Consider the following 27,783-nt stretch of genomic DNA (forward strand, 5'->3'; position numbering starts at 1 on the left):
AATGATTTAAATTTAATGTTCTGTCAAATCAACCAAGCTTCAGAATCATTTTCTCTCCATATTTGTTTTCTGAAGAAACATGATGAAATCCATAATATTAAATGTCATGGATATGTATAATTAATTAGTCTTTTTTTAGGAAGTGCAGGTTAAAATTAGCCAACATAGGCTCGTTCTGAAAATGTCCCCTTATATAAATTTTTGGAGATCGCGAATTATGTAGCCAGAAGTACGCATGGCTGTATTTTATCTTTAAAACAAATGTGACGCGGCGGTATGCATGTCGGTGGACTTGAGACACAGACAAGAGTTAACCTCGATGACAAGGTTTGAGTACGGCAAAAAAACGGTTCCAGAAAGAAGGTAAGACAAAAACAGACGCCAAAAAAAATAAAATAAACAAGTAAATAATGTGGTAAAGTCTGAAAAGGTGGTAAAAATCAGGCGAGGGCTTTTCTTTTTCTGGATTGCTTTTTAAAACTGTTGGTTGGTTTAGGGAAGGAGGAGGGTGGGTCAGTCGATCTGTCAGTCAGTCAGTCAGTCAGTCAGTCAGTCAGTCAGTCAGTCGACAGCGGCCTCTGGTGGATTTATGTTAGAACAGTAGGCACGAATGGCACTCGCGCGAGACATTTGAGATCTCAAAAAGTGTACACATCGGCCTCTGGTGGATTTGCAGAAACAAAAACTGCACAAAACATAGCTTTTGGGACGTATTTGGTGGTCTCCAGATTTATAGTATTTATTTACATTTTCAGAACGAGCCTGGGTTGAAATGAACATTTTTACAGATGCTAAAATGAATTTAGAAAGATGGTAATAACAGTATTCATTTAGTTTTTTTTCTTCGATATTAGTAGATCTAATAATAATAAAATCTGTTGACTTTACCCATCTATGTTGGATATTACATGCACATTAATTGACCTTAGTCTGTGATGTGGAAGAGGGCTCATTTTTGTGATTGTTTTAGAACTTCCGATTCAGCCGCCTACGGGTGAAATGACTAGAAATAATAAACGGCTGGAAACAGTCAAGCTACTTGCTCTACAAACATGTGTGTTTTTAAATATACATAACAATAAGTATAATATAATAAGAAAATATCAGTTTGCAACATCAAGCAGCATAACGAGCTGTTTTTTACGTCTAAAAATCAATGGAAGTGAATGAGACCGGAAGTCTTGAGCCAAAAAGTTTCCAATGGCTGCGCCCGCTTGTTTGTGAAGAATAAGGTCAATAGTATATCATGGAAAGGGTTATTTTAAAGGTTTATATATTTATTTATTTGTTTGTTTGTGTGTTTATTAATTTTAGATGTGACTGTGTCAGTTTAAAATTGAATAAAACAGTTTAATCCATATAAAGATTGCTTATTTTTAACCTAAAAGGTATTGATATTTTTTTAGCATGTGTTTCAGCTTTTTATTCAGGAGTCTTTCATTCAGTGTGGGTCCTAGGATAAATTGCTAAATTGTACAGATTCTCATTGGTCATAAACCAGATATGGTCACTTTGATTACAACTTTTATTTCTTTCTTTTTTTGAAGTTTTGTCTGAATGAAGAAAAGAATGCTGAAATTGGAACTGTATCTTCTTTAACTCTATCAGAATAATGACATATACATAACTGTCTGAGTGCCATAAGTACTCTTTTTCAAAGTTTACTTTCCTGCGACTCAAGAAGTATTAAAGATGTCTCTGGATGATTTTAGATTCAGGTTCTTTGCAAAAGTCCAAAATGGAGCTTATTTCCCTCTATTAAAGAAACAGCATATAACATACCTGTCTGTGTGCCAAAATATATTCTGAAACGGTCATGTTGAGGCACATTAGCTTGCCCTCAGTTGTCATTTCTGAAGATTCTATATTTGACTACTTTTTCAGGATTATTTGGAAGAACAGATTTTGTTCATTTTAGCATATTTTGAAGCTGACAAGAGCTCAGACATGTTAGTATTGTAACTGCATATGATGCCTTTGAAATGAATGACCTCAAAGTATATTTAATGCACCTTGAGTTACAAGTATTCAAACTTTTATGCACTTAGAAATGTCTTGTGCAGTTGTTTAATGCAGTACTTATTAACGGTAAGTAATCTAGATATAGTTTTCAGCTTTAATAATTTTTTAGTATTACAGTTTTTGTTGGGATCATTCAGTGCAATTTTTATCAAATAAATAGAGTGATTATAAAAGAGTTATTTAATACAGTTACTTTGTTTAAAAGCATTGAAAAAAGAGGGATTCTCAATTTACTTAGTGGAAATTTGAGGTGTTTTATTTTATTGTTATTATTTTCTATTTTAATTTTTAACATTATTCTGTTTGAAATCCTTAATAAAAACCAACTTATTTACTTACAAGCTTACTATTGCATTTTTAAATTAGTTATTATTAGATACACTTTTTATTTGCTGTATTGTACATTTCAGTTTCGTTTTAGTTCATTTCATTAATGATTTTGTTACTTTTAGTTTAATTTTTAAACACATTTCTATTTATTTTTTTAAATACTTAGTTTTAGTTTTAGCAGTTATAGTTTGCACAGTTAAGAGAACCCTTCCAGTGTCTACCAAAGTTAATTTAAAATGTTTTACACAGCCTATATCAACTCTTATGCAAACATTTTATTAATAAAAATTTAATAATTCTTTAAACAAACACTGAATCCAAAACAAATATAGGTAAAAATGTAAAATTCCAACAAATGATTTTAGGTTAATGATCATTCTGTACATTAGTAAAAAATGCCTAGTTTACATTTTTTAGCAGAAAAAGAAAATATAAAACATATGTTTTATGTTTATTAAGAAATGAAAAAACGATCTAAAATCTACAGATGATTCTTTACACAGCTGCAGGCCAGATTTCACTGCAGTGAGCTGTGTTGGGGAAAGTTACTTTAGAAAGTAATGCGTTACAATATTACGTTACTCCCAAAAGTTACTCGTTGCGTTACTTGGTTACTTTTTACAGTGAATAATGTGTTATTTTACTTTTGAGTTAATTTTGCGTTACTTTTCTATTACCTCGCTGAGGTTTGATCTCTTTTAGAACTGTCAGAGGAGTTCTGCAATTAACAACACACTGTTTAACCTATACCTTCATTTACCTTTAAAAACACATCCAAAAATGTATATTTTAGGATAATGTTATCTCAGAACCTCCTGACCCAGAGCTATAATTGTCATATTTACAGATTAGGGCTGGGTGATATTGCGAAAAAATATATATAGTGATATCACATTTCATATCATTCCATATCGATATTTATTGAATATTTTTTAACAATACATTTAGGAATATTGAATTTTTTTTGTTTAACCACTTTATTTTAATTCACCAACATTACTAACCAAATAGCTGATCTCTGTATAATAAAATTAACATAAGAGACTCTTAAACTTGATAAATAAAATGTTACAAAGTGTGTGCAATGGAAAAGGTAGATCAACATCAGAAATGTGTCAATAATAATGATATAGTAAACGTAAACAAAACAAATTATGAAAATCAAATCTGAGCTTTCAAGTAAAGAAACAAACCATCATTATTCAAATAAATACTCCAACATTGTGAAGTTGAATGACTAGATTACCCACTATGCTAAAAACTCTTTCAGATGGGGTGCTAGTGGCTAGTAGGGTTGCACAAGAAAAGAAACCAAAAAGCCACTCTGGCGACATTCTCACATCCTTTTTTATTTACTATCTCTTCACTGCTGCTATACAGCACTTCTTTTTGCATGTGTTGTTATTCTGACCTGAAGTGATAAGCAAGAGTGTGTGCTTTCCTTCACCATTTTCTATGGCGTTTCTTGTAACTAGGCGACCATTTTCTCAGAGGATAACAAATGGACAAATCATTGCTGCTGTTCCTATGCAAGTTTATGGAGAAAAGTAAAAACCGCTGCAGTGTTTGGATGTGCTGTGTTTGTCTGAGGTAATTAGTCTACCGTTACTGAAATGTGTATATTCCATACAAAGTGTATAGCAGATTGGTTAGTTCTACTTACATGAATCGCAGTGCGCTCGCGGCATTCTGAAAAATTCTGATGTTTTTCGACTAGGTGTACCTGGAAAATGTGCGCGCGTCTCCATTGGAAGTGATAAACTGACACCCTAAGCTTATTGGCACTCAGCAGCCACATTTTGATAAAGCTATAGCACTTCATATTGAAATACCATACCGAACTTTCTAGATAAACTTCAATTATTGATATTGATAATGGTGTTCGGTCAATAAATAAGGATTTCGAGTTTATCGCCCAGTCCTATACAGGTTATTAAAAGTTTAAAGCAATGTGTTTGCTACTTTTTGTACTATTTGTCTTTAGTAAAATCACTGTCCATTGAGACTATTATCCCCTTTTCTTCGATGCACTCAAAATAATGCATACATTCTTTCATTGACTATGTTATTCATTGTGACTGCTTTAATTTTAATTCAACAATTTATTTTTTAAAAGCTAATTATATCAAATAAAAAGTAACTCCCGTTACATTTTTTAAAAAGTAACTAAAATAGTATTACTTAATATTATTACTTGTATTACATTACCTCCAACAGACATTGAGTGCTTAAGAATTCTGAAAACAATATTTTGGGGGTGGGGGTTGGGGGGTTGCCAAATATTCTTTTTTTCAGTAAATATTTTTCAATATCTGAGTTTTTGACTTGTTTTTGGATAAATAGTTTTAGCCTTTAGTTTTTGGTTGTTAAAATAGCCTTGGTTACTTAGTTAAAGAACTAAGAATTAAAGAATTAAAAATTATTAAATTGACTAAGACATTGCCATTCATGTCCATAGAGTTTAGATTGTGACCTTATATGAATATAAGCAGCTGTCTAGACACACATACGCACTCACACACAGACATCTATATCCTAACATTTGCCTTTCTCCATCTGTCTCTTTCACATCCACATTTTCTCATCAGGAGCGTAATCCTCCTTCATCAGTACCTGTAGACTAATTGGAATATTTATGCAGTAATTAGTGAGTTTAAGAAGCCTGGCGAAGCTGGGAGTTCACATTCACTTTAATGTCACACACATCTGATCAGGTCTGAATACCAATTACCCTCTCACACCGAGACCCCTCACCTCCACACAGCTCTTTAACCTGCCCGCCATCACCTGTCTGATTACAGACGATAACAAGCAGCTCCATCACCACCTTTTACACTGCATGCCTCAAACTGCAACTGGCATCTTTTCTTATGATGCTCTTTGCAAATACGTCCATCTTATGCACTTATTCTCTATACCTGTCATTCTATTTCTTCTCTTTTGCACTGCATGAACGTGTTACATCATCCGGGAAGGAATTAAATGGATTTGGTTCTCATGTGTGCTTTTATGGGGTTAGGAAAAGGATGTTTATTCAGGTAGAATTCAAATGTTGAAATGTAAAAAAAAAAATCTAGCTTTCTCTGTAGAGGACAAAAGGAAAATTGGAAGAATGTTCACACTGTTTATTTTTATACAGCTGATGGGGATCACACACCGTCTAGTTCAACTTAAAATGGTGACCAAACTGAAAGCTTGATGGTTTAACGAACTGAACAATTAATATATTAAATGTATTATTATTACTATTAATATTAATACTATTATTAATAGTAGTATTATTCTCATCATCATTGTTGTTGTTTTTGTACCTGTTATTTATTATTATTATTATTATTAGTAGTAGTAGTAGTAGTAGTAGTAGTAGTAGTAGTAGTAGTAGTAGTAGTGTTGTTGTTGTTTATTTCCATTGTTATTAATTACCATTTAAGTTATTGTAACATTCCCTAAATACAATTTGTATAAAAAATTAATAATAATAGTAATAATAATAAATATTATTATGATTATTCGTATTATTATTATTATTATTATTATTATTATTATTATTATTATTATTATTATTATTATTATTATTATTATTATTATTAATGTTATTTTTATTATTATTATCATTATTATTATCATCATCATCGTCGTCGTTGTAGTTGTTGTTGTACATGTTATTTATATTTATTATCATTTTTATTATTATTATTATTATTATTATTATTATTATTATTATTATTATTATTATTATTATTATTATCGTTGTTGTTGTTGTTGTTGTTGTTGTTGTTGTTATTTATTTTACCATTAAGGTTATTATAACATTACCTAAATACAATTTTTATACAGAATAAATAATAATAATAATAATAATAATAATAATAAGTGTATGGGTGTTTCCCAGTGATGGGTTGCAGCTGGAAGGGCGTCCGCTGCGTAAAACATATGCTGAATAAGTTGGCGGTTCATTCTGCTGTGGCGACCCCTGATTTATAAAGAGACTAAGCCGAAAAAAAAGAAAATAAATTAATGAATGAATAAATAATAATAAATGCCATTATTACTATTATTATTATTATTACTATTATTATTATTATTATTATTATTATTATTATTATTATTATTATTATTATTATTGTTACTATTATTATTATTATTATTATTATTATTATTATTATTATTATTATTATTATTATTATTATTTCATCTTCAATTTGAACACCAAATTTTATTTATTTATTGTTTTATTCACTACTTATTTAATATTATTATTATTTGTATTATTATCATTTGTATTTTTTTATATATATCTTTCTCTTATTCTAAATCAAGCAGCATGTGAGAGCATGTGTGAAGAACATAGTAAAACCTGAATGAAAAAGATTAGTGGTCAACCGGTGTCGACTGCCATTATTTGCCCTTTTTTATTTTATTGGCACTGGCATTTTTCTTTCTGTCTGTCAGGTCTCATAAACTGTGCTTTTATTTTGGCCGTGCAGAGAATACGAGCCCAGATGCACAGGAGCTACCGCTATCTGTCTTCATTAGTTTACATGACATCAACCATCAGCCACTCTGATCTCCAAGATATTGCCATTGTCTTATAAAATAAGCATTGGTCAACCTCAAAAAAAAAGCTTGCCAGGACAATCAGATATTAACATTTCATACAACAGAAAGTATTTAAGAATTCATAAAAACATGTAAACAGTGACAGAATTTTAAATCCCATTGTGCTTTTCAACTAAACGTAGCATGAATGTTCATTTTATTTGTCAGATTGATGTATGACAGTGCTTGGTCACGGATTGAAATCACAGTAAAACAAAGTGCTTAAAACTTGTGCAGTGGAAGTGAGGCATATTTTTTCTATGTGTGTGTGTGTGTGTGTGTACTTGTTTATGTGATTTACGAGGACACAAAATTGTATAATGACATGACCTAAGTGTTACGTTGTTAAGTTGGTTTACGGGGACATGCCTTGTGTCCATGTAATTCAAAATAAAAATAAAAATCATGCTTAACAGGTTTTGTTGACAATCAAGTGTTGTCACAGTTTCCTGTAAAGGTTGGGATTTGGGAAAGAGTAAAGTTTTACAATATAAATGACATTACGCCTATGGAGAGTCATTATAAATGACACACACAAGTATGCATTTGTATGTGTGTATACTTGGCAGTTCATTGCACTGTGGCGATCTCTGAATTAGAGATTAAAGCCAAAGAAAAATTAATTAACGTGTGTATACTTGTCTAAGTGGTTTACGAGGACACAAAATAATACAATGACATGACTTGTTACTTTGCTGTTTTGGTTTACGAGGACATGCCTTGTGTCCTTGTAATTCAAAATAAAAATAAAAATCATACTTAACAGGTTTTTTTGACAATCAAGTGTTGTCACAGTTTCCTGTAAAGGTTGGGATTTGGGAAAGAGTAAGGTTTTACAATATTAATGACATTACGCCTATGGAGAGTCCTCATAAATGACACATACAAGTATGCATGTGTATGTGTGTATACTTGGCAGTTCATTGCAATATGGCGATCTCTGAATTAGAGATTAAAGCCGAAGAAAAATTCATTAATGTGTGTATACTTGTCTAAGTGGTTTACGAGGACACAAAATAATATAATGACATGACTTGTTACTTTGCTATTTTGGTTTACGAGGACATGCCTTGTGTTCTTGTAATTCAAAATAAAAATAAAAATCATACTTAACAGGTTTTTTTGACAATCAAGTGTTGTCACAGTTTCCTGTAAAGGTTGGGATTTGGGAAAAAAGTAAAGTTTTACAATATAAATGACATTACGCCTATGGAGAGTCCTCATAAATGACACAAACAAGTATGCATGTGTATGTGTGTATACTTGGCAGTTCATTGCACTGTGGTGATATTTAAATTAGAGACTAAGCCGAAGGAAAATTAATGAATGTGTGTATACTTGTCTAAGTGGTTTACAAGGACACAAAATAATATGACAGGACTTAAGTGTTTCTTTGCTAAGTTGGTTTATAAGGACATGTCTTGTGTCCTTGTAATTCAAAAAGATTAAAACATCATACTTAACAGGGTCTTTTGATTTTCAAATGTTGTCACAGTTACCTGGAAGGGTTGGGATTAGGGGTAGGGTAAAGTCTTACAATATAAAATATATTACACCTATGGAGAGTCCTCATAAATTACACATACAAGTATGCATGTGTGTATACTTGGTAGTTCATTCCGCTGTGGTGACCTCTAAAATAGAAACTAAGCTGAAGGAAAATGAATGAATGATTGCATGAATGTGTGTATACTTATCCATGTGGTTTACGAGGATACAAAATTGTATAGTGACATGACCTAAGTGTTACTTTGTTAAGTTGTTTTACGAGGACATGCCTTGTGTCCTTGTAATTCAAAATGATTAAAAATCATACTTTACAAGGTTTTTGACATTCAAATGTTGTCACTGTTTTCTGTAAGTGTTGGGAACAGGGGGGGGGGGGGTAAGGTTTTACAATATAAAAGTACATTACACCTATAGAGAGTCCTCGTAAGCGACACATACAATTATGTGTGTGTACCTTGTATTCATCTTTGAATCAAGCATTTTGAAAATGTATAACAGCAGATTGTTTACTGTCAGGGTTGAGTTTAGGGGTGGGGTTGAAGGAAGAGGACAGAATATAGAGTCTGTCCAATATTTTAAAAATCCTTAAATCTTTGTGATGTCCCCATAAAGATAGCTGTACAAGTGTGTGTGTGCATGTACTGTATGTGCGTTAAAAGCCCTGCATGTCTGTTTCTGCAGCTCTGTGAATCTGTTCGAGCCAGATTGTCCTGGCTGTTGCTTTTCATTACCTGTCTCTTGTCTCTGCCAGAGGCCATGTGGTCTGTGTGTGTGTGTGTGCACGTGTATGTGTGCGTGTATTTATATACAGTATGTGTGTGTGCTCTCCTAGTTGTGTCAGGTCTGGGTTAGAACGTGTCCACTCTGCCGCGCCTGATTAGGGAATCGATCGGTGTGAAGTCTGTGTGTGTGTGTCCCAGTCATTCCCAAGTGATCCAAAGCTTCCTGTATGTGCGAGATGAGGAGAATCATAAGTTCTCTCTCCTCCGTCATGCGATCGTCTCCTTCCCCTTATCACCTCTCCTGTCCGCAGGGACGAGTGCGGTGTCGGGGAGAAGTGAGGTCAGGGCCCGTTGGGCTGTGAAATGCCCCTCATAACAGTTGACTCAAGCGTGTGAGAGTCTGTATGGGTGAAACTAGGATCTGCTCTCCAGTCGCCCCGATTCTGCCAGTTGTCCTGAGGTGCAATCGTTTTACATTCTCTTCAGGACTGGAAATGTGTTTAAGCTCGTCTCTTGGTGTCACGTTCCCGTCCCTTGCAGCCAGCACTGTATGAAATGTGTGTGAGATTAATTACACACTGATTTGTTTCTCTTGTTCTCTGCAGAGCATAACCAGAGGAGACAGTATTGATATTTCATTATGGTGTTAATAAAGGTCAGCCGCTATTGAGTTCTCATTAATAGAGCCGAACTGGGCAATATTAACGAGAAGACGCAGGTTTTAATGACTCTCAGTGTGTGTCCGCAGTTCTCTGTGGTTCTTTAAGTGCTTTAAAACTGTGAGTGCTCCTCTGAGGAGTCCCTGACCTGCCTCTTAAATACACCTACATGAAGGAGACAGAAATATGGATGAATAGACGGAAGGGGAAAGAAAGCTGTCTGGGCAGTTCGTTAATTACCAAATGGTTTCTATATGAACCAGTTTCACGCAGGCTTGCAGGCATCATAAGGTCACGTTCATTGAGCTAGAACAAATTCAAGTGAGCTTTGGAGATAACCAAATGAATATTTAGTGACCACAATGCATATTTCCCTGTAGAAATGATAGCATAAGATATTTATTCATACTGAATGAATTTACTTCTACCGATAGGAGGATCATATTCAGAGAATATCATAGACAGAGAGAGATACATGATATGCTGCCTTAAGCAGATCAAATTAGGGTTTCTTAGTAGTCAGGATGATTCTCAAACATTGATTTCAGAGATGCATGTTTGCCTTACAGTATATTGCCTGTGAATGCAGCTTTTTATAACTCATGATTTAATGAGCTGTCTAATAATTCACCTTACAAAAACAGAAACTCATTAGCAGTGTTTCCATTCACCTCATTTTATGCGCATTTTAGAATATTACTTATTAATAGAAATGCCAACTTAGTAGGATAATTTTTAAAGGGCCACGAAACCCCCCTGTTTCAGCAGAGTGTTTTCACACCTCTAGTTTGGAAAAAGTCAGAAAAGTGGGTGTGTCTAGCTCTGTTTAGGTGGGAGTGTTGGGGGAGGGAAAGAGGGAAGGTTTTAGATAAAAGTGGGAGTTTCCGTTTGGGCACGCGCTGATACTTACAGCGGCAAAACAAACACACAGACGCAGGGGAGAAAGACAGTGACTGTGTTTACATGGACATCAGTAATCTAATTATTTGCCAAATCATTAATTTGTCGACATTAACTGAAGTTTGGCACTTTTACTTTCATTCTAGAACATTTTATTGCTTACCCCCTGTGACAAACCAGATTATTGCATAGATAGAACTGCTGGAAGAGTGCAGTTTTAATGGAATCTTTGATACCACACATCGCATCAGAGAAAAAAAATCCTTTGCATTTCTCTGTAACTTATATGCACTCGGTAGGTAGCGTCAGAAAGCCGTGTGTGTATAGACTATTCTGTCACAAAATGCTGCGACAATTCTACATTACGGTAATAGTTTGATTGCGGTGTTTACATGTTTACACTTGGAGAGCAGCATTTACAGCAGATCTTTCAGTCTATAATATTGTAGTGATTTTAACGTCCTGTAAACTGAGTAAATAAATCATTTTGACTAAGGTCTGTCTTTAGAAACTGAAAGAGTACTGCTGACGATACTGACTAACTTTTCCACCTAAATAAACAAACCAAGACCACTGATCGCTTACTTACCAAATCTGTAGAGACAGGACAATCAACACGAACTAGAACCGCGTCTTTTTTAAAAGAAGACAAGCGGCAAATTGGGATTTAACCTTTTCTAGATGCAGAAAGCTCTCGGGTAAAAATGTTCCTTACAAACGTATTTCTGTCGCGTGTCGCATGCATGGTAGTCCACATGTGAGTCCAGCTGCGCTCTCACAGCAGGGAAATGAAAACAAAACCTTGAAAACAAAACCTTGAAACAGGAAAACACTGACGAACTGTGTCTCCAAACAATTCTTCTTCATCCACTTGTTTTTACAACACAACGTGGCGTCTCTCTACATTCTGAACACTGTAACAGGTAAAAACTTTCTTGGAAGCTATCATGCATATTAACGAAGTTGCACCGCATACACAACAGAGCGCGCTGATTGGTTTTGAACCAAGTCTTCCTCATGAATTAATGCTGCACGCTCAGAGACGTCACGATGCACTCGCAGGTACAGGCATCCACTCTCCTTGCTGGAATACACGCAAGTATCTCATCGCTGTGTTGCAGCTTCAAATTTTTGTTTGAAACTGAAAGAGCGAATTTGCTCGAAGTAACGCAAAAACAACCTATTTTCAACCTATTTTTGAAATATATGTGTCCTAATATTGTTTATAGCAGCGTGGGACACATGACTGTCAACAGCTCAAAAGGTGTGTTTTGGTGTTTTGTGACCCTTCAAACTTTCCATTTATTGTATTTTTTAACATCTGCCCCTTCGCCAACCCTAAACACCAACCATCACAGTAATGTAAAAACGGATCTGGAGTCTTCTCTAGAAGTATAGCTGATTAACCACAATAAATATTTATATTATTTATTAAATTTCCCATTAATTGTATGTTATTAATGTCTACCCCTACCCCAACGCTAAACCCAACCGTCACAGTAATGTAAAAACAGATCTGGATCTGAAGTCTTCCCTATTAGTATAGCTGATTAGTCATGTGGATGGATGATAACAGCTTTCTGAGCTTACCAGTAGGCGCAGAAGGCCCCTACTGGCTCATATCTAAAAGCTGATAACCACTGATAACACCTATTCCTTCAAGTGATAACATTCAAAGTTGGTGGCTGCTTTTACTGAATCTTTTGGTTTTGGTAACATACAGAGAGTGACTTGCGTCTATTTGCCGCAAAAATATAAAAAAATATATTTATAATATAACGCCGTGTGTCTTCAGAGATCATTTTTGGAGGAGCCAGAAGACCAGAGAGTTAGAAGACACTTCCTGCCAGTGTTTAATTGTTGTAAAATGTATGAGATGACTAAAATAAAACAAAAGCAAGCCCCCAAATTTAAAGCATCAGGATCTCCAGCAGGGTCTTGTGATGCTTTCCATTGTGCCACAGCAGTCAGTCAGTCAAACCCCGTCCCCCAGACCAGTCTCAACGGGGCACTGACTCGTCCTTCACTCCCCCTACTTCCTGTCTGCAACAACACAAGGCTTTTGGCCAACCGGATTAATGCGGCTGAAGCTGAAAGAGGCAGAGGAGAGACTTTGGCTGGGGCTCAGCTCTCTGTCTCCTCCCAGTGTGTGGACTAACTGGAGTCAGATTCACCCAGGCATGGACAGGGCCACACTTTCAGATCTGTGCCCACAGGAATGTTGGCCATGCAACAACAAACACTTCCATGGGTCTGTGTGTGTGTGTGTGTGCACTCGTGTTTCTATCCATCTGTTGCCCTCGCAACCTCTGCTTTTCATCCGTGGTTACAAACAGGCTGGTTCATGTCCGCTGATGAAGAGTTGTTTTTGCGCACTGATTATCAGTGTGTGGGGGAGTGTATTTCCATAAATAGTGAGTGACAAAGTATCAAAGCAGAACAAAGCTCACAGTAGCCTCTTGTCCTAATTAACAGAAAAGCCTGAATGCAAACGCAGACAGACAGATAGACAGACGTATCCCCAGACAAACACAAAGAGCCGCCATTTACCAAACACAGGCGGTCTCAAAGTCTTTGCAGGATGGCTTTGTGTAGGCTTAGATGGCAAACTTTTGGACCGCTTGGCTGCTCCATCACAGAAAATGGATGAAAAGGGTCCCTAGTCGTTTGTTAGAGACAACACTAACAAAATGGTTTCCTAGGGTTTCTTGTTTTTGGACATGCAAAATGATTTGTGTAGACTTTTATAAACGGTCATAATTTGTCATTTATGTATGATGTGTCTCTTCGTTTGTTTAAAGTGTATTTGTTTTGTGTTGTTTCAGAAAGTCTCTCAGTACACCGTCATAGTGCAGGCCACTGATATGGAGGGAAGCTTGAACTTTGGTCTGTCCAACACCGCCACAGCCCTCATCAGCATTTCTGACATCAATGACAACCCTCCAGAGCTGGACTCTAAAACTGTGAGTAAATAACTGTGGGAGCATTTGCAGAATGATGTGTTTCAAAACATGCAGTATATTACCAAATCATATCTGTAAACGCAGGCTCATTCTGAAAACGTAGCCCTATATACGTTTCTGGAGATCGCGAATTATGTAGCCAGAGGTATGGCTGTACTACGTCTTTAAAATGAACGCTACGGAGTGGTATGATGACGTTCCTTTTCACGCTTACTAGCTGACCGCTTACCTGCATGTGGACGGCTTTTCCGCTGTTACCAGTTTATCCGGTAGCTTGAGACAAATGTCAGCGGACTTGAGATGCAGAGCGGAGTTGACCTTGATGACGGGGTTTAAATCCAGTAAAGAACGGCTCCAGAAAGCAGATCAGATGAAAACAGAAGCCAAAAACTAAAATAAACAAAGAATGAAGAGAATGTGGTAAAATCTGAAATTGTGGTAAAAATCAGATGAGGGCTTTTCTTTTTCTACATTGTTTTTCAAAACATTGCGGTTGGGTTTAGGGAAGTGGGTGGGCGGGTCAATCTGTGCTTTTTAAAACACTATTGGTTGGGTTTAGGAAAGGGGGAGGACAGGGCCATTGGTCGGTTGGTCACTTAGTAAGTCAGTCAGTTGACAGCGGCCTTTGATGGAAATTTGTACACACACAGCGGCCTCTGGTGGAGTCGCGAAAACAAAAATTGCAAAAAAACATAGCTTCTGGGACGTATCTTACTCTCTCCAGAAATGTATATAGAGGGACGTAATCAGAATGAGCTTGAGTTGATATTTGTTCTACATACAAAGACTCTTACATAAGGATGGAATTAAAAGATCATACATCCCAGGTTGTTGATTACAATTATAAATGTATCCATTTGTTATGTTACAAGTTTTCTGAAATGTTCTATTTAAAAATATGCAAATTATCCATTATCAATTTAAATCTGCACTAATTTGCATACATCTCAAGAACAAATATTTGAACACCGGATAAAGCCAAGTGCAAAAATCTGGTTTCTTTTTGTTGACATATTAGAGCCAAGGGTTTTTACAGATGGGATAATCTGCTGGTGTCACTCCATTTCTTTTCTAATTTAGGAATAAATTATAGAATCAGACAAATGATATATGAACAAATCTACTGTATGTATAAAAAACTTAAGCATATAGATAGAATGGGAATATCTGGAAATTATGGCAATGAAAGTGTTAAATTTGGTAAACAGTTTGTGTAAGAGGCTAAGATTTACTTTAGCTGTAGTTGATTTGAAACTATTGTGTATGTTCATTAACATTTACAATGAGCACTTTTAATCAAACAACAACAACAGAGATTAAAAATGTATTCGATGTTTACACAGATTCGAAAAGTTATTCACTGCTCTGACTAACTTTATAAATCAATAAGGATTAATGTACATTTCAAACTATGCCATGTGTAACACGGGGAGTGACACAGACAACTGATTTTAGGATCCACTTGCAGGTTTATTCGAAGTCAGGCAAGCAATGGTCAACACAGGTGTAAATAGATGCATAAAGGCAGTCCAAAATCATAGTATAAACACAGGGGAGAGGTCAGAAGGCAGGCGGTGAACAGGGACAAAAGTATAAACGAGACTAGGGTCAAAACACAGGAAAACAAGACTAGGAGAAACGCGTTGTATTGTCACTTTACAGAAAACAAGACTCGGCAATGTGAATGAGTGTGTGCTGCTTAAATGGTGTTTTTAATCAGTCTTTGATGATCCTCAGGTGGTGCGAGTGTAATCAGTAGAGACTTGGAGCAGGTGTGAGTGTGTGTGTGGCATGACTGAATATGTAGTCCATTTGCAAACAGATTTGTAATTCATAAGGATTGTGAGTGAGATCCAGCGATCTAGGAGTTATGATCGCTGGTGATCGTGACACCGTGTAACTTTACATTGATTTATTTTTAGCACCTGAATACAGATCTTCAGCATTGTTTATTTAATTCATTTGTTTCTTTGTTCACTTGTATTTATTTGTGCATTTCTAATTTGTTCATTTGTTGTTATTGGTTAGGCTATGCAATTAATTGGAGGTGATTATGCACGCATTTTGTCAGTAAAAGCCGGTTCTGTTATCAGCAGCAAATCTCCAGCAGGTGCTTTCAGATTGTGATAATATAATGACAGCTGTTTGCTTAGCTTCTCAATGAACTACAGCACTGTGTTGCTTCTATGTGAAAGCATGTGAAAATACCCCTTTATTAACAATATTTTTTTACTCACTTCATAACCTTCTTCGAGTGTTTGAAGCTGCGGTCACACTTGACTTTTCCTCCCATAGACTTCCATTCATACGCACCCGAATGTGTCAGACCGGAAACGCAGGGTCATGCGTGAAGTTTCGCATGTCGCTGCGGTGCAAAGTTCAAGCTTGGTGAACTCTGACCTGCAAAATTGTATCACTTGACTGCGTGAGACCAATCGAGGATCAAAACACGACCTCTCTGGACATAAATTTAATACATGGAGCAATCGCTCGCTTTTTTAAATATCTAATAAGCTTGTTTAATCCCACCCCTTTTCGCAGCACAGTACGACAGAATTTCGCACACACAAAGCCCAGTGTGACCGTAACTTAAATTAAATTCTTCTATGAGATGATCGGTTGTGCGATTAATAGTCACGTTGAGTCAATCAAGGCAGTTAATTCTTCTGTTCATTCGACAATCGTTATGGGTATTTGCTGGGTTTCTTTATGAATGTTTAATGTTTAGGTGCTCAAAAGCGCCCTCTGGCCTTTCAATGACATACTACAGATCACACAATCATGCTTCCCAGAAAAGAAGTGCATGACAATCATGCTTTTGATTGATGTTGATTGTGAGTTTATATTGATTGATCGTGCAGAGATAGTTATTGGCAATCAATTACTTAATTTTTTTATCAATATTAATTAGGATATTTTTTGCTATAATGAGGATGTTTTCACCTTAATCTGAAAAATGATCAGATCAAAACTATAATATGATCAAATCCATCAATTTTGTGATTCGTTGAATCCCATGATGTTAGTGCTACTGAATGGAATTTCCAAACAGACCATGAGAGAAACAATAATCATAATTTTGAAGTCTTTGGATATATTAAGTGCAGTTAAAATTGACAGATCCACATTAAATGCAATTAAATGTATAATTTAAGTTTATTTGAACGTAATAATAAATAAATAAATAAATAAATAAATAAATAAATAAATACACATCTCAATGTGACCAGTGAAAAACGAAAGTGTTATAATATTTGTATTTTAATGCTTGTTTGAATATAATTCCTCCACATTAAATGCTATTTTTTATTATTATTTGTACAGCACTGAAACAGTAGTTGCTGCTTATAGAGAATGTTCCAAATCACTCCCTTATGAGGTGCCACGGCGGTTAGAATGCTGCCTTGTAAGATTAGGTTTTGGAAGAAATCTGAAGTAGGCCTGTTTGGACACATTCCCCTCCTCATTACTCCAACTTCTGAATGCTAACGCTGTCTTGATACTCATTTAATTCACACAATGCTGTCTGACAGCTGGAGAAACCTACTGGAGCTGTGAAACAAAGAGAGCTTCGCTAAGCGCAATGAATTCTGGGAGGTGATGAGGGAAGGGATGGAGTGAAATGGAGGGTGCAGGGAATGAGAGAGATGTGAGATCAGTCTCTCTTTCTCTCTCTCTCCTCATGCCAACTCTGCCCCTTAGGTGACTGTAGTTTCTCTCCAGGCATCTGGCTTCAATCCCCTCTCATCCACCCATTTTTTTTTCTTCTTTTCTCTTTCCCAGTATCCTCCATCTCCTGTTTTCTTTATCTCCGTATCTCTACACTTCTCTTCCCACATTTACCAGTGTTTGTTTCTGTCAGCCTTCATCTCTCTCCTCTCCTTCCTTCTCTGCTTAACCATTTATCTCCTTCCCTCGATCCTTCTCTCTGGCTTTGGGTGTCTATCTCTCTTTCCGTTTCCATTTATTTCCTGCTATCTGCCATCCTTCTTTTATCGCTCTCTGGCAGCGCTCATCTCTGGTGCCCTTGCGTTCTCTCTCTCATTAAGTAATATCCCCAGGCCTCTGCCACGCTGTCTGATGCTGAGGCATTCTGAATTATTTTGCACTTTTTTTCCCTACCTATAATATTTATTTGAAGGCCAAGCGATACTTAGTGAATCGGTACGACATCTATCATCTGGCATCAGATGGTCTTGCTCTTCATTTTAATTGGTGTCATTTTATTCTCAAACGTTGTTTTTGGGAGGAATAGATGCTTGTGGACAGATCCCTCCACCTCTAATGCCTGCTGTTGTTGGTGGGTTTGAGATGCAGTGAGCTGACAGGGGTATAGACTGCCCGCAGTGGAAACCTCAGGGGTTCATAGGGTCAAGGTCAATGGCTATTTTGAGGTCATGACCCCATTGACCCTTGCGCGTGTGTGCATTGATAGGGCTTAAAGTTTTTTTTAGAGATAGTTGATCCAAGAGCTTTAAGTTCAAGTTCAAGTTGCTTTATTGGCATGACATTTTGTACAGTATTGCCAAAACATTTTATTCAATTCAATTCCATTCAATTCATCTTTATTTGTACAGCACTTTTACAATGTAGATTGTGTCAAAGCAGCTTCAGATAGAAGATTTAAATATGAATAAGATATGTTATATAACAACATCTTCAAATTAATAAAATATACAGTAAATAAGAAATAAATGACAAAATAATAATAACTATCAATATTATTAAGGCGACGCAGTGGTGCTGTAGCTAGTGCTGTCACTTCACAGCAAGAAGGTCGCTGGTTCGAGCCTTGACTGGGTCAGTTGGCGTTTCTGTGTGGAGTGTGTATGGATGTTTCCCAGAGATGGGTTGCAGCTGGAAGGGCATCTGCTGCGTAAAACATATGCTGGATAGGTTGGTGGTTCAATCCGCTCCCGGGCGACCCCGGGCAATCCCGGGCGACCCCGGATTAATAAAGGGACTAATCCGAAAAGAAAATGAAAGAATTAATATTATTAATACATTAATATAATATTATTAATAATAATAATAATAATAATAATAATAATAATAATAATAATAATAATAATAATAATAATAATAAAGTCTAGATTATTTAAATAAGATGAATTTTCAATAACCATTTCTTATGTAGGGTGTATACATATTTTGCAGCTAGTTTAATTCTGTTATTATTTGCTTACTGTCTTGTTATTTTAAACCCATAAGACCCATAAAACATGAATCAAAATATTCAAAACATCAAGACAATAAAACACTATCAAGCAGCTTTATTTAAAGTCTGAAATCAAAATTTGCCATGTATATTTTGTTAGCTGATTTTTACTTCTGGGTCGAGTGATCGGAGTGACCCATCGGAGTGATTTATACTTCTGCGTGCTGTTTGTGTTGCTCCGCAATAACACTTCTGAAACGCTAGCTGGCAGTAGGTTTTTATGTTCCTCTATGTCGAGTTTTTTCACAGGTGTTTTGTTTTTTCAGAACGCTACCTTAATTTACAAGTAGCTGAAACTCGCTTGTGCAACAACATTAATCATAAGGTAAACACAAAACAACAGTTTACACTTCATGCGACCTGACACTTGTAAACATTCGCTTCCACGGGTTTGCACATCCCATCCACCAACCAATCCGTCCAACCACAGAGCTTGCGCTATGCGTCATTGAATGTGTAGTTACATTTTTTGAGAGGTGCGTGTCAGTCCCGGCCAGGGCAATTTATACTTCTGCGTCGAGTGATCAGCATAACCCATGGCATCTGCCTTGCACAATATTCTAACAATGCCCCTTTTACCATTAATTTGCTATGATAGAATGATGTGAAAAAGAAAGCCCCATCCCCTACTCAATATTATTAATCAGCTAGATGTACATCATCAAACTGAAATAAAAGTCTCAGCAACGTCCACTTCACATGGACTTAAAGTAATCTGAAGAGATATGTTTAAAAAAAGTCCCCAAGAAACTAACCATATGATTTTGTTAGCTCATATTGCCAGTTTTGTGGTGAACAATTCAGCTTTGCATGTCATTAAAAAAATTGTTTGCCCTTTTAATCTTTAATTTAAATTTGAAATGCACTTCCTGTTTGTTTTAGTTAAATTCTCAGATTACGTGATTTTGAGGTATTGGGCTTGGCTAACATACTTACGCTGGTTCAACTGTCAGTTGTGTTGCTCACTGTTTTGTCATTTAATATCCTGTTTCTCTAGGAACTGCGTCACAATAAGAAAAAAAAAAAAAAACAAATGTATTTAGGCTTTTATTCCTGTTTTGTTTGAGAACCAAGAACCAATTAAGCTTGTTTTTGAGTTTAAATAAGCACTACTGAGCTTCTGTGTAGCATATACAATGTTTTTGTTTCACATAAAGAATCTTTTGGACATTAAAGACATACAGTTCACTCAAAAAAGAAATATTCCTCACCATTTACTCTAACTCACATCATGTTTTAGGACTTTCTTTCTTATGTTGAACAAAAAATATATTCTGATAAATATTATAAACAGGAAAAATATCCAGTGACACTCATGTAAAAAATACTACGGAAGTCAATGGCTGCTTTTTCTAACACTCTTCAGTATATCTTCTTCTGCGACAGAAACTCAGACTGGTTTGGAATAAGTGGAGGATGAACAGAATTTTTATTTTTGGGTGAACTACCACTTTAACAGCTTGATTCATACAGATTACTAAACATGAGCTTATTGGAAATGACTCTGATCATTAGTGTCAATACACAAAAAGAAAAACTGTACAAATTATGATTAAAGAGGTTATCAATTACTGTAATAAACACTATACCATACACACTTTCCACAAGCACTATATTAGATTATCAAAAAAGAATGCAAACCAGTCATTTTATGTATTTGTGTGTTCAGCAGATGCGTTTATTGCATATTTAGTTTGATAACACTGTATAGGGTTTAGTGTGAGTGATGCGAGTGCATTAGTAACCTTTTAGTGCCACTTGCTAGACATTTTTCTGAACTGCTGTAATAGGCACATCAAACATTATAAAATGTTGCCAGATTTATGTACATATGTCTAGAAAAAAATCATTGAGCACTATTTCATTCGATTTTTTTTCTTTGTGCTTTTAAAAAGCTCTCTATTTAAGACGATCCCTATTCAAACGCAAAAAAAAACCCACTGTATTATGCATGTCAGGCCAGTGATTGACGATGTCACTCACCATGTTGAAAAGGAAAAATGCAGTCCTGTAGTCCCCCATTGTTCTTTTGGCTGTCAAGCACTCACACATGCCTATAAACTGAATATGTAATGCACATGATGTCAATGTTTTTACAAAATTGTTGTTGTTTTTTTCCGTAGTTTGCACAAAGACAACAACAGCATTGCTTTTGAAAGCTTGCACTTTAAACCTCTTTTCAGAATTTTCATTCAATTTGCAGGCCCTCAAAATGCTATTCTTGTGTAAATAAGTTTCAGATGCAAAAAGAAATGGTTTTAAAGGTGCATTAGAAAACTATATATACTGTACCCAGGCATATAGTTCAGTACATGGAGTGAGCCTCAAACTTTTACATGAAAAGGTTTCCTTCTTATGTAAATCTTGCATAAACAAAAGACCACTTCAAAACAGGTGGATCAGCATATAATCACAAACTAGGATTTCACACTTCTGATCATTAATATGGAGCCAAATATCCTTGCTCTGTTAAACATAAATTGGGAAATATTTAAAAAAGAAAAACTAATTCAAAGGGGGGCTAATAATTCTGACCTCAACTGTATCTGAATAGGCACTGTTATGTTGATGAAACCAGGGCTGGGAAATGCAGTTTATCTTGCTGACTCCAATACTTTATTCACATGCTTTCTTCAGCCATCTCCACCTAGCCACTCCCCTCCTCCTAAAACATATTATAGACAGGACATCTTTGTCTTAAATCAGACTTGTTCCAGACATGCTAAACTTGCTGACTGCAAACTTGTAAGATTCCTGTAGGTTCTTGCAGAAGTTAACCCAGATGACACCAGCAATTTCAAACTTTTTCAAGACACTGTTTGACTGCAGACAAACCAATACGTCTAAAATAAAGCAATTCTGCTTGTTCGAGTCTCCTGGTTTGGGTTCTCATTGATTTTTACAACAGGGCAAACTCTATGGTTGTAAAGAGTCTGTAAATCTATTAATGAAGAATGTCTGCACTTAACTAAGCTACACAGCTTCTATGTATATATCAGTGAACAATTTATCAATGCATTCTATGACACTTTTGAAACAAATGGTTATGTGTGAATTCCTTCTAAATAAATTTTTACATACTTGTGCTTAAATATTAAAAATATATTAATTTTTGTTCCAAAGATGACTAAAAAGTGTTTGGGTTTAGAACAACATGAGTAATTTGCGTTGTTTCCGTCACCCTATTTTTACAGCAGAGGAAGTGGTATTAAACATGTCATGTTTTTTTTCCTGGAAATAATATTTCTAAAGGAGATGTTGACATGGAATTGAAGATTTTGGTAAACACCCAAACAACAAACATAAAAATAAAACAAAACAAATAACTCTGAAAAAATAGTCATCTGTAATAACAATGAAATGACACAAGGAGAAACTACACAACTACTAAACATATTTAAAACTTTATATAAAAGACTTTTTGGTGATGGCAGCTTAAAGATACCTATCATATGGAGAATGAACTGCTCAGGTGTGAGTTTTTCACAGACTTCAAAATCTTGATGGTTCTGTGAGACTCGTCTATAAAGACTGATCTTTATTTTGTATTTTCTATTGGATTTAAGTCAGGTGATTGGCTGGGCCATTCTACAGCATGACATTCTTTCTCTGAAACAATTTGAGAGTTTCCTTGGCTGTGTTTTGGATCATTGTCTTGCTGAAATGTCCACCCTGCTTTCATCTTCATCATCCTGGTAATGTAGATGCTGGACTGAAGCAGCTAATATTAATTTACAATGACGAATGGCAGAATGTTGCTGAATAACTACTGAGAGATTTCAGCTTCTGTCTGGGCTTTCACTGCCTTTCTACACCTCCCTTTCTTCATGTGTACATGTTGCCTGCATCATTTCAATTTATAATGCATAACCTAATTTGTAAACTAACTAAATTTGCTTCCTTTGCATATATGTATTTCTTTGGTTGTTACCGACATCCGGGGGAAATTTCAAGTCAACAGCACCTTTTCAAATGTATGTTTTCTGAGAAAAATAGTGACATGTTCAATACTTTCCCCACTGTATGCACATTTTGAAATATTGCATTTAAAATGCTAGATGGAAAACCAGGATTCACATAAATGTTGAATATGCACATAAAAGGTATGTGCACAACTGAGTAGGATAAACTTTTTATCCAAGAAAAAAAAGTGCATAAACAATGATGGAGATGCATTTGCCGAATAAATTCCAGAATGTGGATAATAAAATAATTATGATTTTTGTTTAACAGATCATGTTATAACAAAAAAGGCATGATAGTACGGCATTAGTCATCAGATCCAAAATGTGGTTTTGAAAATTTTCAAATTGCTTATCCAAATTCCATCATTAAAGTGGTTCGGTATTATTACCTCCCAGAAAAGAGTGGAAAAGACTCTCAACCCTCTAAAAAAACTACCAACCATTCATTGTGCTTCATCTTTGTCTTCTGAGGTGGAAGTAATTTATTATATAAGAAAAAAGGCCCACATTGGCTTCTCCTACTGCACCAAATTCCATTTTTCTTTTTGATATTTGGCACCAGTTTATCGGGAAGTGACTATTTTATTCTCTATAACTCATAGGATAGAGATGCTGCTTTATTTGCAATCGTTTTATGCAGTAATCCAGTTTTGCACACTTTGGATGGAACTATCTAGTGCTTTTTTGGGCAGTGGGTGGAGGGGGGGCGGACTTTTCTAAGAAGTCCGAAACTTGTTTGATTGACAATAGCTGTTTTTTTTTTGTTTGTTTTGGGTTTTTTGAGAGAGAGAGAAGGATAACACTTAATAGATCAAACTTGAAAGTTGCTTAATGAGGATTCACAGTGAACAGCTTAGGCTGCTTTTTTCAGCAAACGTGAAGAGATCACACAATCACAGATATTTCAAGGTGCTGACAGCTCAGTTTATCGCAGATTTAAAATAGGGTCTAAAAACACTCATGGCCCATAGTGAGATGGAGAGTAGGGAGGGAGAGATAGGAGAGACAGGCCTCCATCCATCTTTCCTTGACACCTCGCCTAAGTAATACACACTAAGATCCTCTCATCCGTGCATTAGACACTTTCTCCGTCTCAATGAACAGTGAAAGGAAAACCCGGTGAAATTGAAAGCAAGACTAAAATACAAAGAACTCATTGCTCACCCACCCACTTGATTACTCTTCATACTTTTTAAATTTATCCAGTTTTACAGTTTTTTTCCTCCTTCACACAGGCTCTCCAGCGCGTACATCCTTGTCCATCGAGGCATCTGTAATTATACAGTGCAGCAGAAGAACAGCTCCAGCGTTTGGGTTGTCTTGTCTTAGCTGGATGTGTATGACAGGTCCTAACAGAGCAAGTTAACCCAGATGACACCAGCTATTAAGTCCCACACTCAGCACATGCTCTCGCTCCCAATAACAAACACTTGTGTCACATATCACTGAGCCGGGAGAAAATCAGCCACAACTGGTGTACAGCAGGCTCGCGCGACCTGACACTTATGAGAGGTTTGTTGATTCAGTCAGCGGTTTGTGAGAGACTTGCTGAATCTTTTTTTTTGTCGTTGAAAATAGTACACTTGGAGAAAAAAGAAAAAGAAAAAATCAAACACCTTGACTGTGAAGCGCAGACAGCTAATTGACTTGCACGTAGACGTCTGAAATTCATCACTACGTGCCTTTGCTAGTTAAATGCAGCTGCTTTAAAGCTGAGAATGTGAACATTATGGCTTTGGGCCTGTGCTTCTTTCAATTGCGTGTTTGTGATAGACGCAGTCGTACGCTGAAACGCATATCTTTGCAGCTGAATTCATGAGTTATGTGCTAGAACTAATTTGTTTTGTTTTTCATCCACCCTATCGTTCTCTCTCTCTCTCTCCTCTCGTTCACCCACACAGACCGAGTCGGAGCCGGCTAGAAATGTTCTGTGATTATTTGCATTTGACAGAGGCATGAAGCAAGTATACATCATGCCGTAGGAGACCCTCAGAAACGTAAGCAAGCTAATTAAGCGAAATTGCTTGAGGGGGTGTAAACCTAGCAGATATATCGCTTCCAATTTGAAGACAGCCGTATGTTTTATTCATGTAAAAAGCACATGAATATGGAAAGAGCTGTCGCTTGTTGAGAGTAAAGCAAAATAGGGCTGAATTTGAAGACGTAAACGATCAATCTCTGTTTGAAGTGGTTGTAATGACAATTATAATTATGATGATGGTGGTAACGGCGGTTTAAATGAAGATGATGTTGAAGAAGTGGAGAGTTTAAAGCCACAGGTGACAGCATAAATATACTACTGGCTTTCTAGTCATTACTGTTTATGTGCTGTGATGGTATGGATCTATTTTCTTTAGGACACTATAAACTTACATCTCTGTAGTCATGTTTTTCATCTTGACTCGGTGGGGAGGTTTTGTTTCTCTCTAGTCTCTATTTTTACTTTTATGTACTCTCTAAATCCCTCAGCACAGACGCTAATACTGTTTGGTTTGTTTGTTTATCTCTATTTATTTATTGTGGTTTATCTTTTATTCATCATAAACATCAACATTATATTTTTATGATTGACATTAGATATATCAAATTGATTTAGGGTTGTTGTGCAACTGCAAATCAGAATATTAAACTAAAGTCAAAAATAAAGTACACCTAAGCAAAATGTACTTTATCGCTCAAAAACAAATTCAGCAAACCAAGGAGCGTTTGTCCTTTTATGTTTAAAAGGGTTTATTTTTAGTTGTTTTATTTATTTGTGTGGCTTGAGCTGTTTACAAAAAAATCAAATGTAAACTCTTGAGTGAAGTGAGATTTTAAAAATAAATTGAACATTTGCCAACGTCTCATTAAATATGAATAGTGTTATTAGAAATGAATATCTTTAGCTCTTCCAACGGACTTCAATTGAAATGTGCTAAATATTGATGAAAGACAGCAAATCCATTATCCTTCTAATTAATTCATTTCCGTCAGAGATCATTTTGCATCCTCAAACTAGCACATTCAAAATGGTGCCCGTGAGATATCCATACATGTTTAATGAATTATTTCTTTACATTTAGACATTAAATTTAAAGAGAACGTGGCTTAAATGTTGCCCTTAGTTGTTCAACACCAAGGGAGCAGAAGAATAAAAATAATAATTTCCTTTTTTCTCTCTTTGTAGAAGCTCTGAATGTTATCCTACTTAACTTCCCAGCTGACTTAAGGAAAGTTTCTTCCCACACACTATCAGGCTGATGAACACTTGACACACCTCACACAAACTCTTTCCATACCCCTCACTGCATACCATCAAGATGTAGCATGCACTGCACTTTAACCAATTCATACTTAAAACAATACTGCCTACAACAAAAATTGGATATCTACAAAGCAGATCTATTTCTAGAATTATGGCAGCAATACAAGAGTAATTTTCAGTGCAAGTGCAATTTTTCTGTTAAATATTTTTTTTGAAATTGATCTGTGAAATTGCTCCAGTGATCAAATGTGTCAAAATCACCAACAACATACTCTTAAGCTGCTAACCAAGGCTGCGTCTAACTATGTCTAACTAGATCTTAGTGAGGCGTTTGATTTGACACTATAGATCCACAAATCATAAATAAATTTCACTTTCTTTCTGCTTATTTCTGTCGGTACACACACACACACACACACACATACATGCACACAATCTTATTGAACTAGCCCCCAGAGGATGTTTTTTTTCATCAAACTGGGAGTAGTAGCCTGTACAGCAAGAAGACTGTGATTTTGCACAGATCAATCAGTCAGTCAATCATGTCTTCTACTGTCCTGTCCTCTCCTGGTCTCTTGCACCCCGTCCTGGAAGGGACACAGCACATTTGTTTGATCTCAACAGAGTGTTTTTCGGCTTATCAGTAAATGCAGCTGTGCATCCCAGACAGCGTACGAGAGACAGGACGATCCTGTGATGTTTTCATCACTACAGCCACTAGATATTACCCGCTTCGTCGCTGTCCCTCTATCATTCTCTCCTTTTGACGATTTCAACCAATAAACCATGAAAATAAACCATCTCCTATTTGCTTTCAATTATCTGAAGTGTTTATGTAAGGGTGGGGAGTTGCTAAGTAAAGCGGCGATATAAATTAAATTGCTTTCCTGAAATTTCAAAACACTTTTAATTACTTTTTTCCAGCAAGTGACGGATCAGGCATGCTCTTCTAATGTTCGTTTGAAAGAAACAGTTAAAAAAACTTATAGATTGTTTCTGTTTGGCATTGCAAGTTTCTGTGTGACATTTATTGTTGTCTTGTTGTATAGTTTTTCATTTTTTATGACTGCTGTTAATGCAACTTACTGTAGGCTACACTGTAAAAAACATCCGTGAATTAACAGTTTTCTGTATTTTATGATTCATGGTTTTATTTTTTTATTTATTCATCATGGTTTTGTGGGTGACACAGTGGTGCAGTGGTTAGGACTATCGCCTCACAGCAAGAAGGTCGCTGGTTCAAGCCCCAGCTGGGTCAGTTGGCATTTTTGTGTGGAGTTTGAATGTTCTTACCATGTTGGCATGGGTTTCCTCCGGGTGCTCCAGTTTCCCCCAAAGACATGTGATATAGGTGAATTGAATATACAAAATTGTGTATTTGTGTGAATGAGTGTGTATGGATGTTTCCAAGTACTGGGTTACAGCATCTGGGTTACAGCGAAGCGGCTTCCGGGTCCAAGCGTTATATCAAACTGTATAGGGTGACTCATCAAATGGTAATAGTAAACGTTTAAAAAGCGCTGTAATACTTTCGAAAATTACGATTGCTATATATATCCATGCCTAATATTCAGTGGCCAAAAAGTGATAAATGTTTGATAAATTGTAAAAAATTGATATTTGTGATGCAGCAAGTCCAGAGAGCGATGTGT

The 27,783-nt window shown here is 35.9% G+C and overlaps 1 protein-coding gene across 1 annotated transcript in view; it reads left to right on the plus strand.

Moving 5' to 3' along the window:
• The window catches only part of cdh4 (cadherin 4, type 1, R-cadherin (retinal)), a 435,394-nt gene that overhangs the window by 376,058 nt on the left and 31,553 nt on the right, over positions 1-27,783 (plus strand). The window contains exon 9 of the mRNA XM_056467830.1: positions 13,567-13,704. Coding sequence (XP_056323805.1) covers positions 13,567-13,704 — 138 coding nt within the window. The remainder of the gene's footprint in view (positions 1-13,566; positions 13,705-27,783) is intronic.

The sequence above is a fragment of the Danio aesculapii genome, chromosome 11 (genome assembly GCF_903798145.1).
Source record: "Danio aesculapii chromosome 11, fDanAes4.1, whole genome shotgun sequence".
Taxonomy (NCBI): Eukaryota; Metazoa; Chordata; class Actinopteri; order Cypriniformes; family Danionidae; genus Danio; species Danio aesculapii.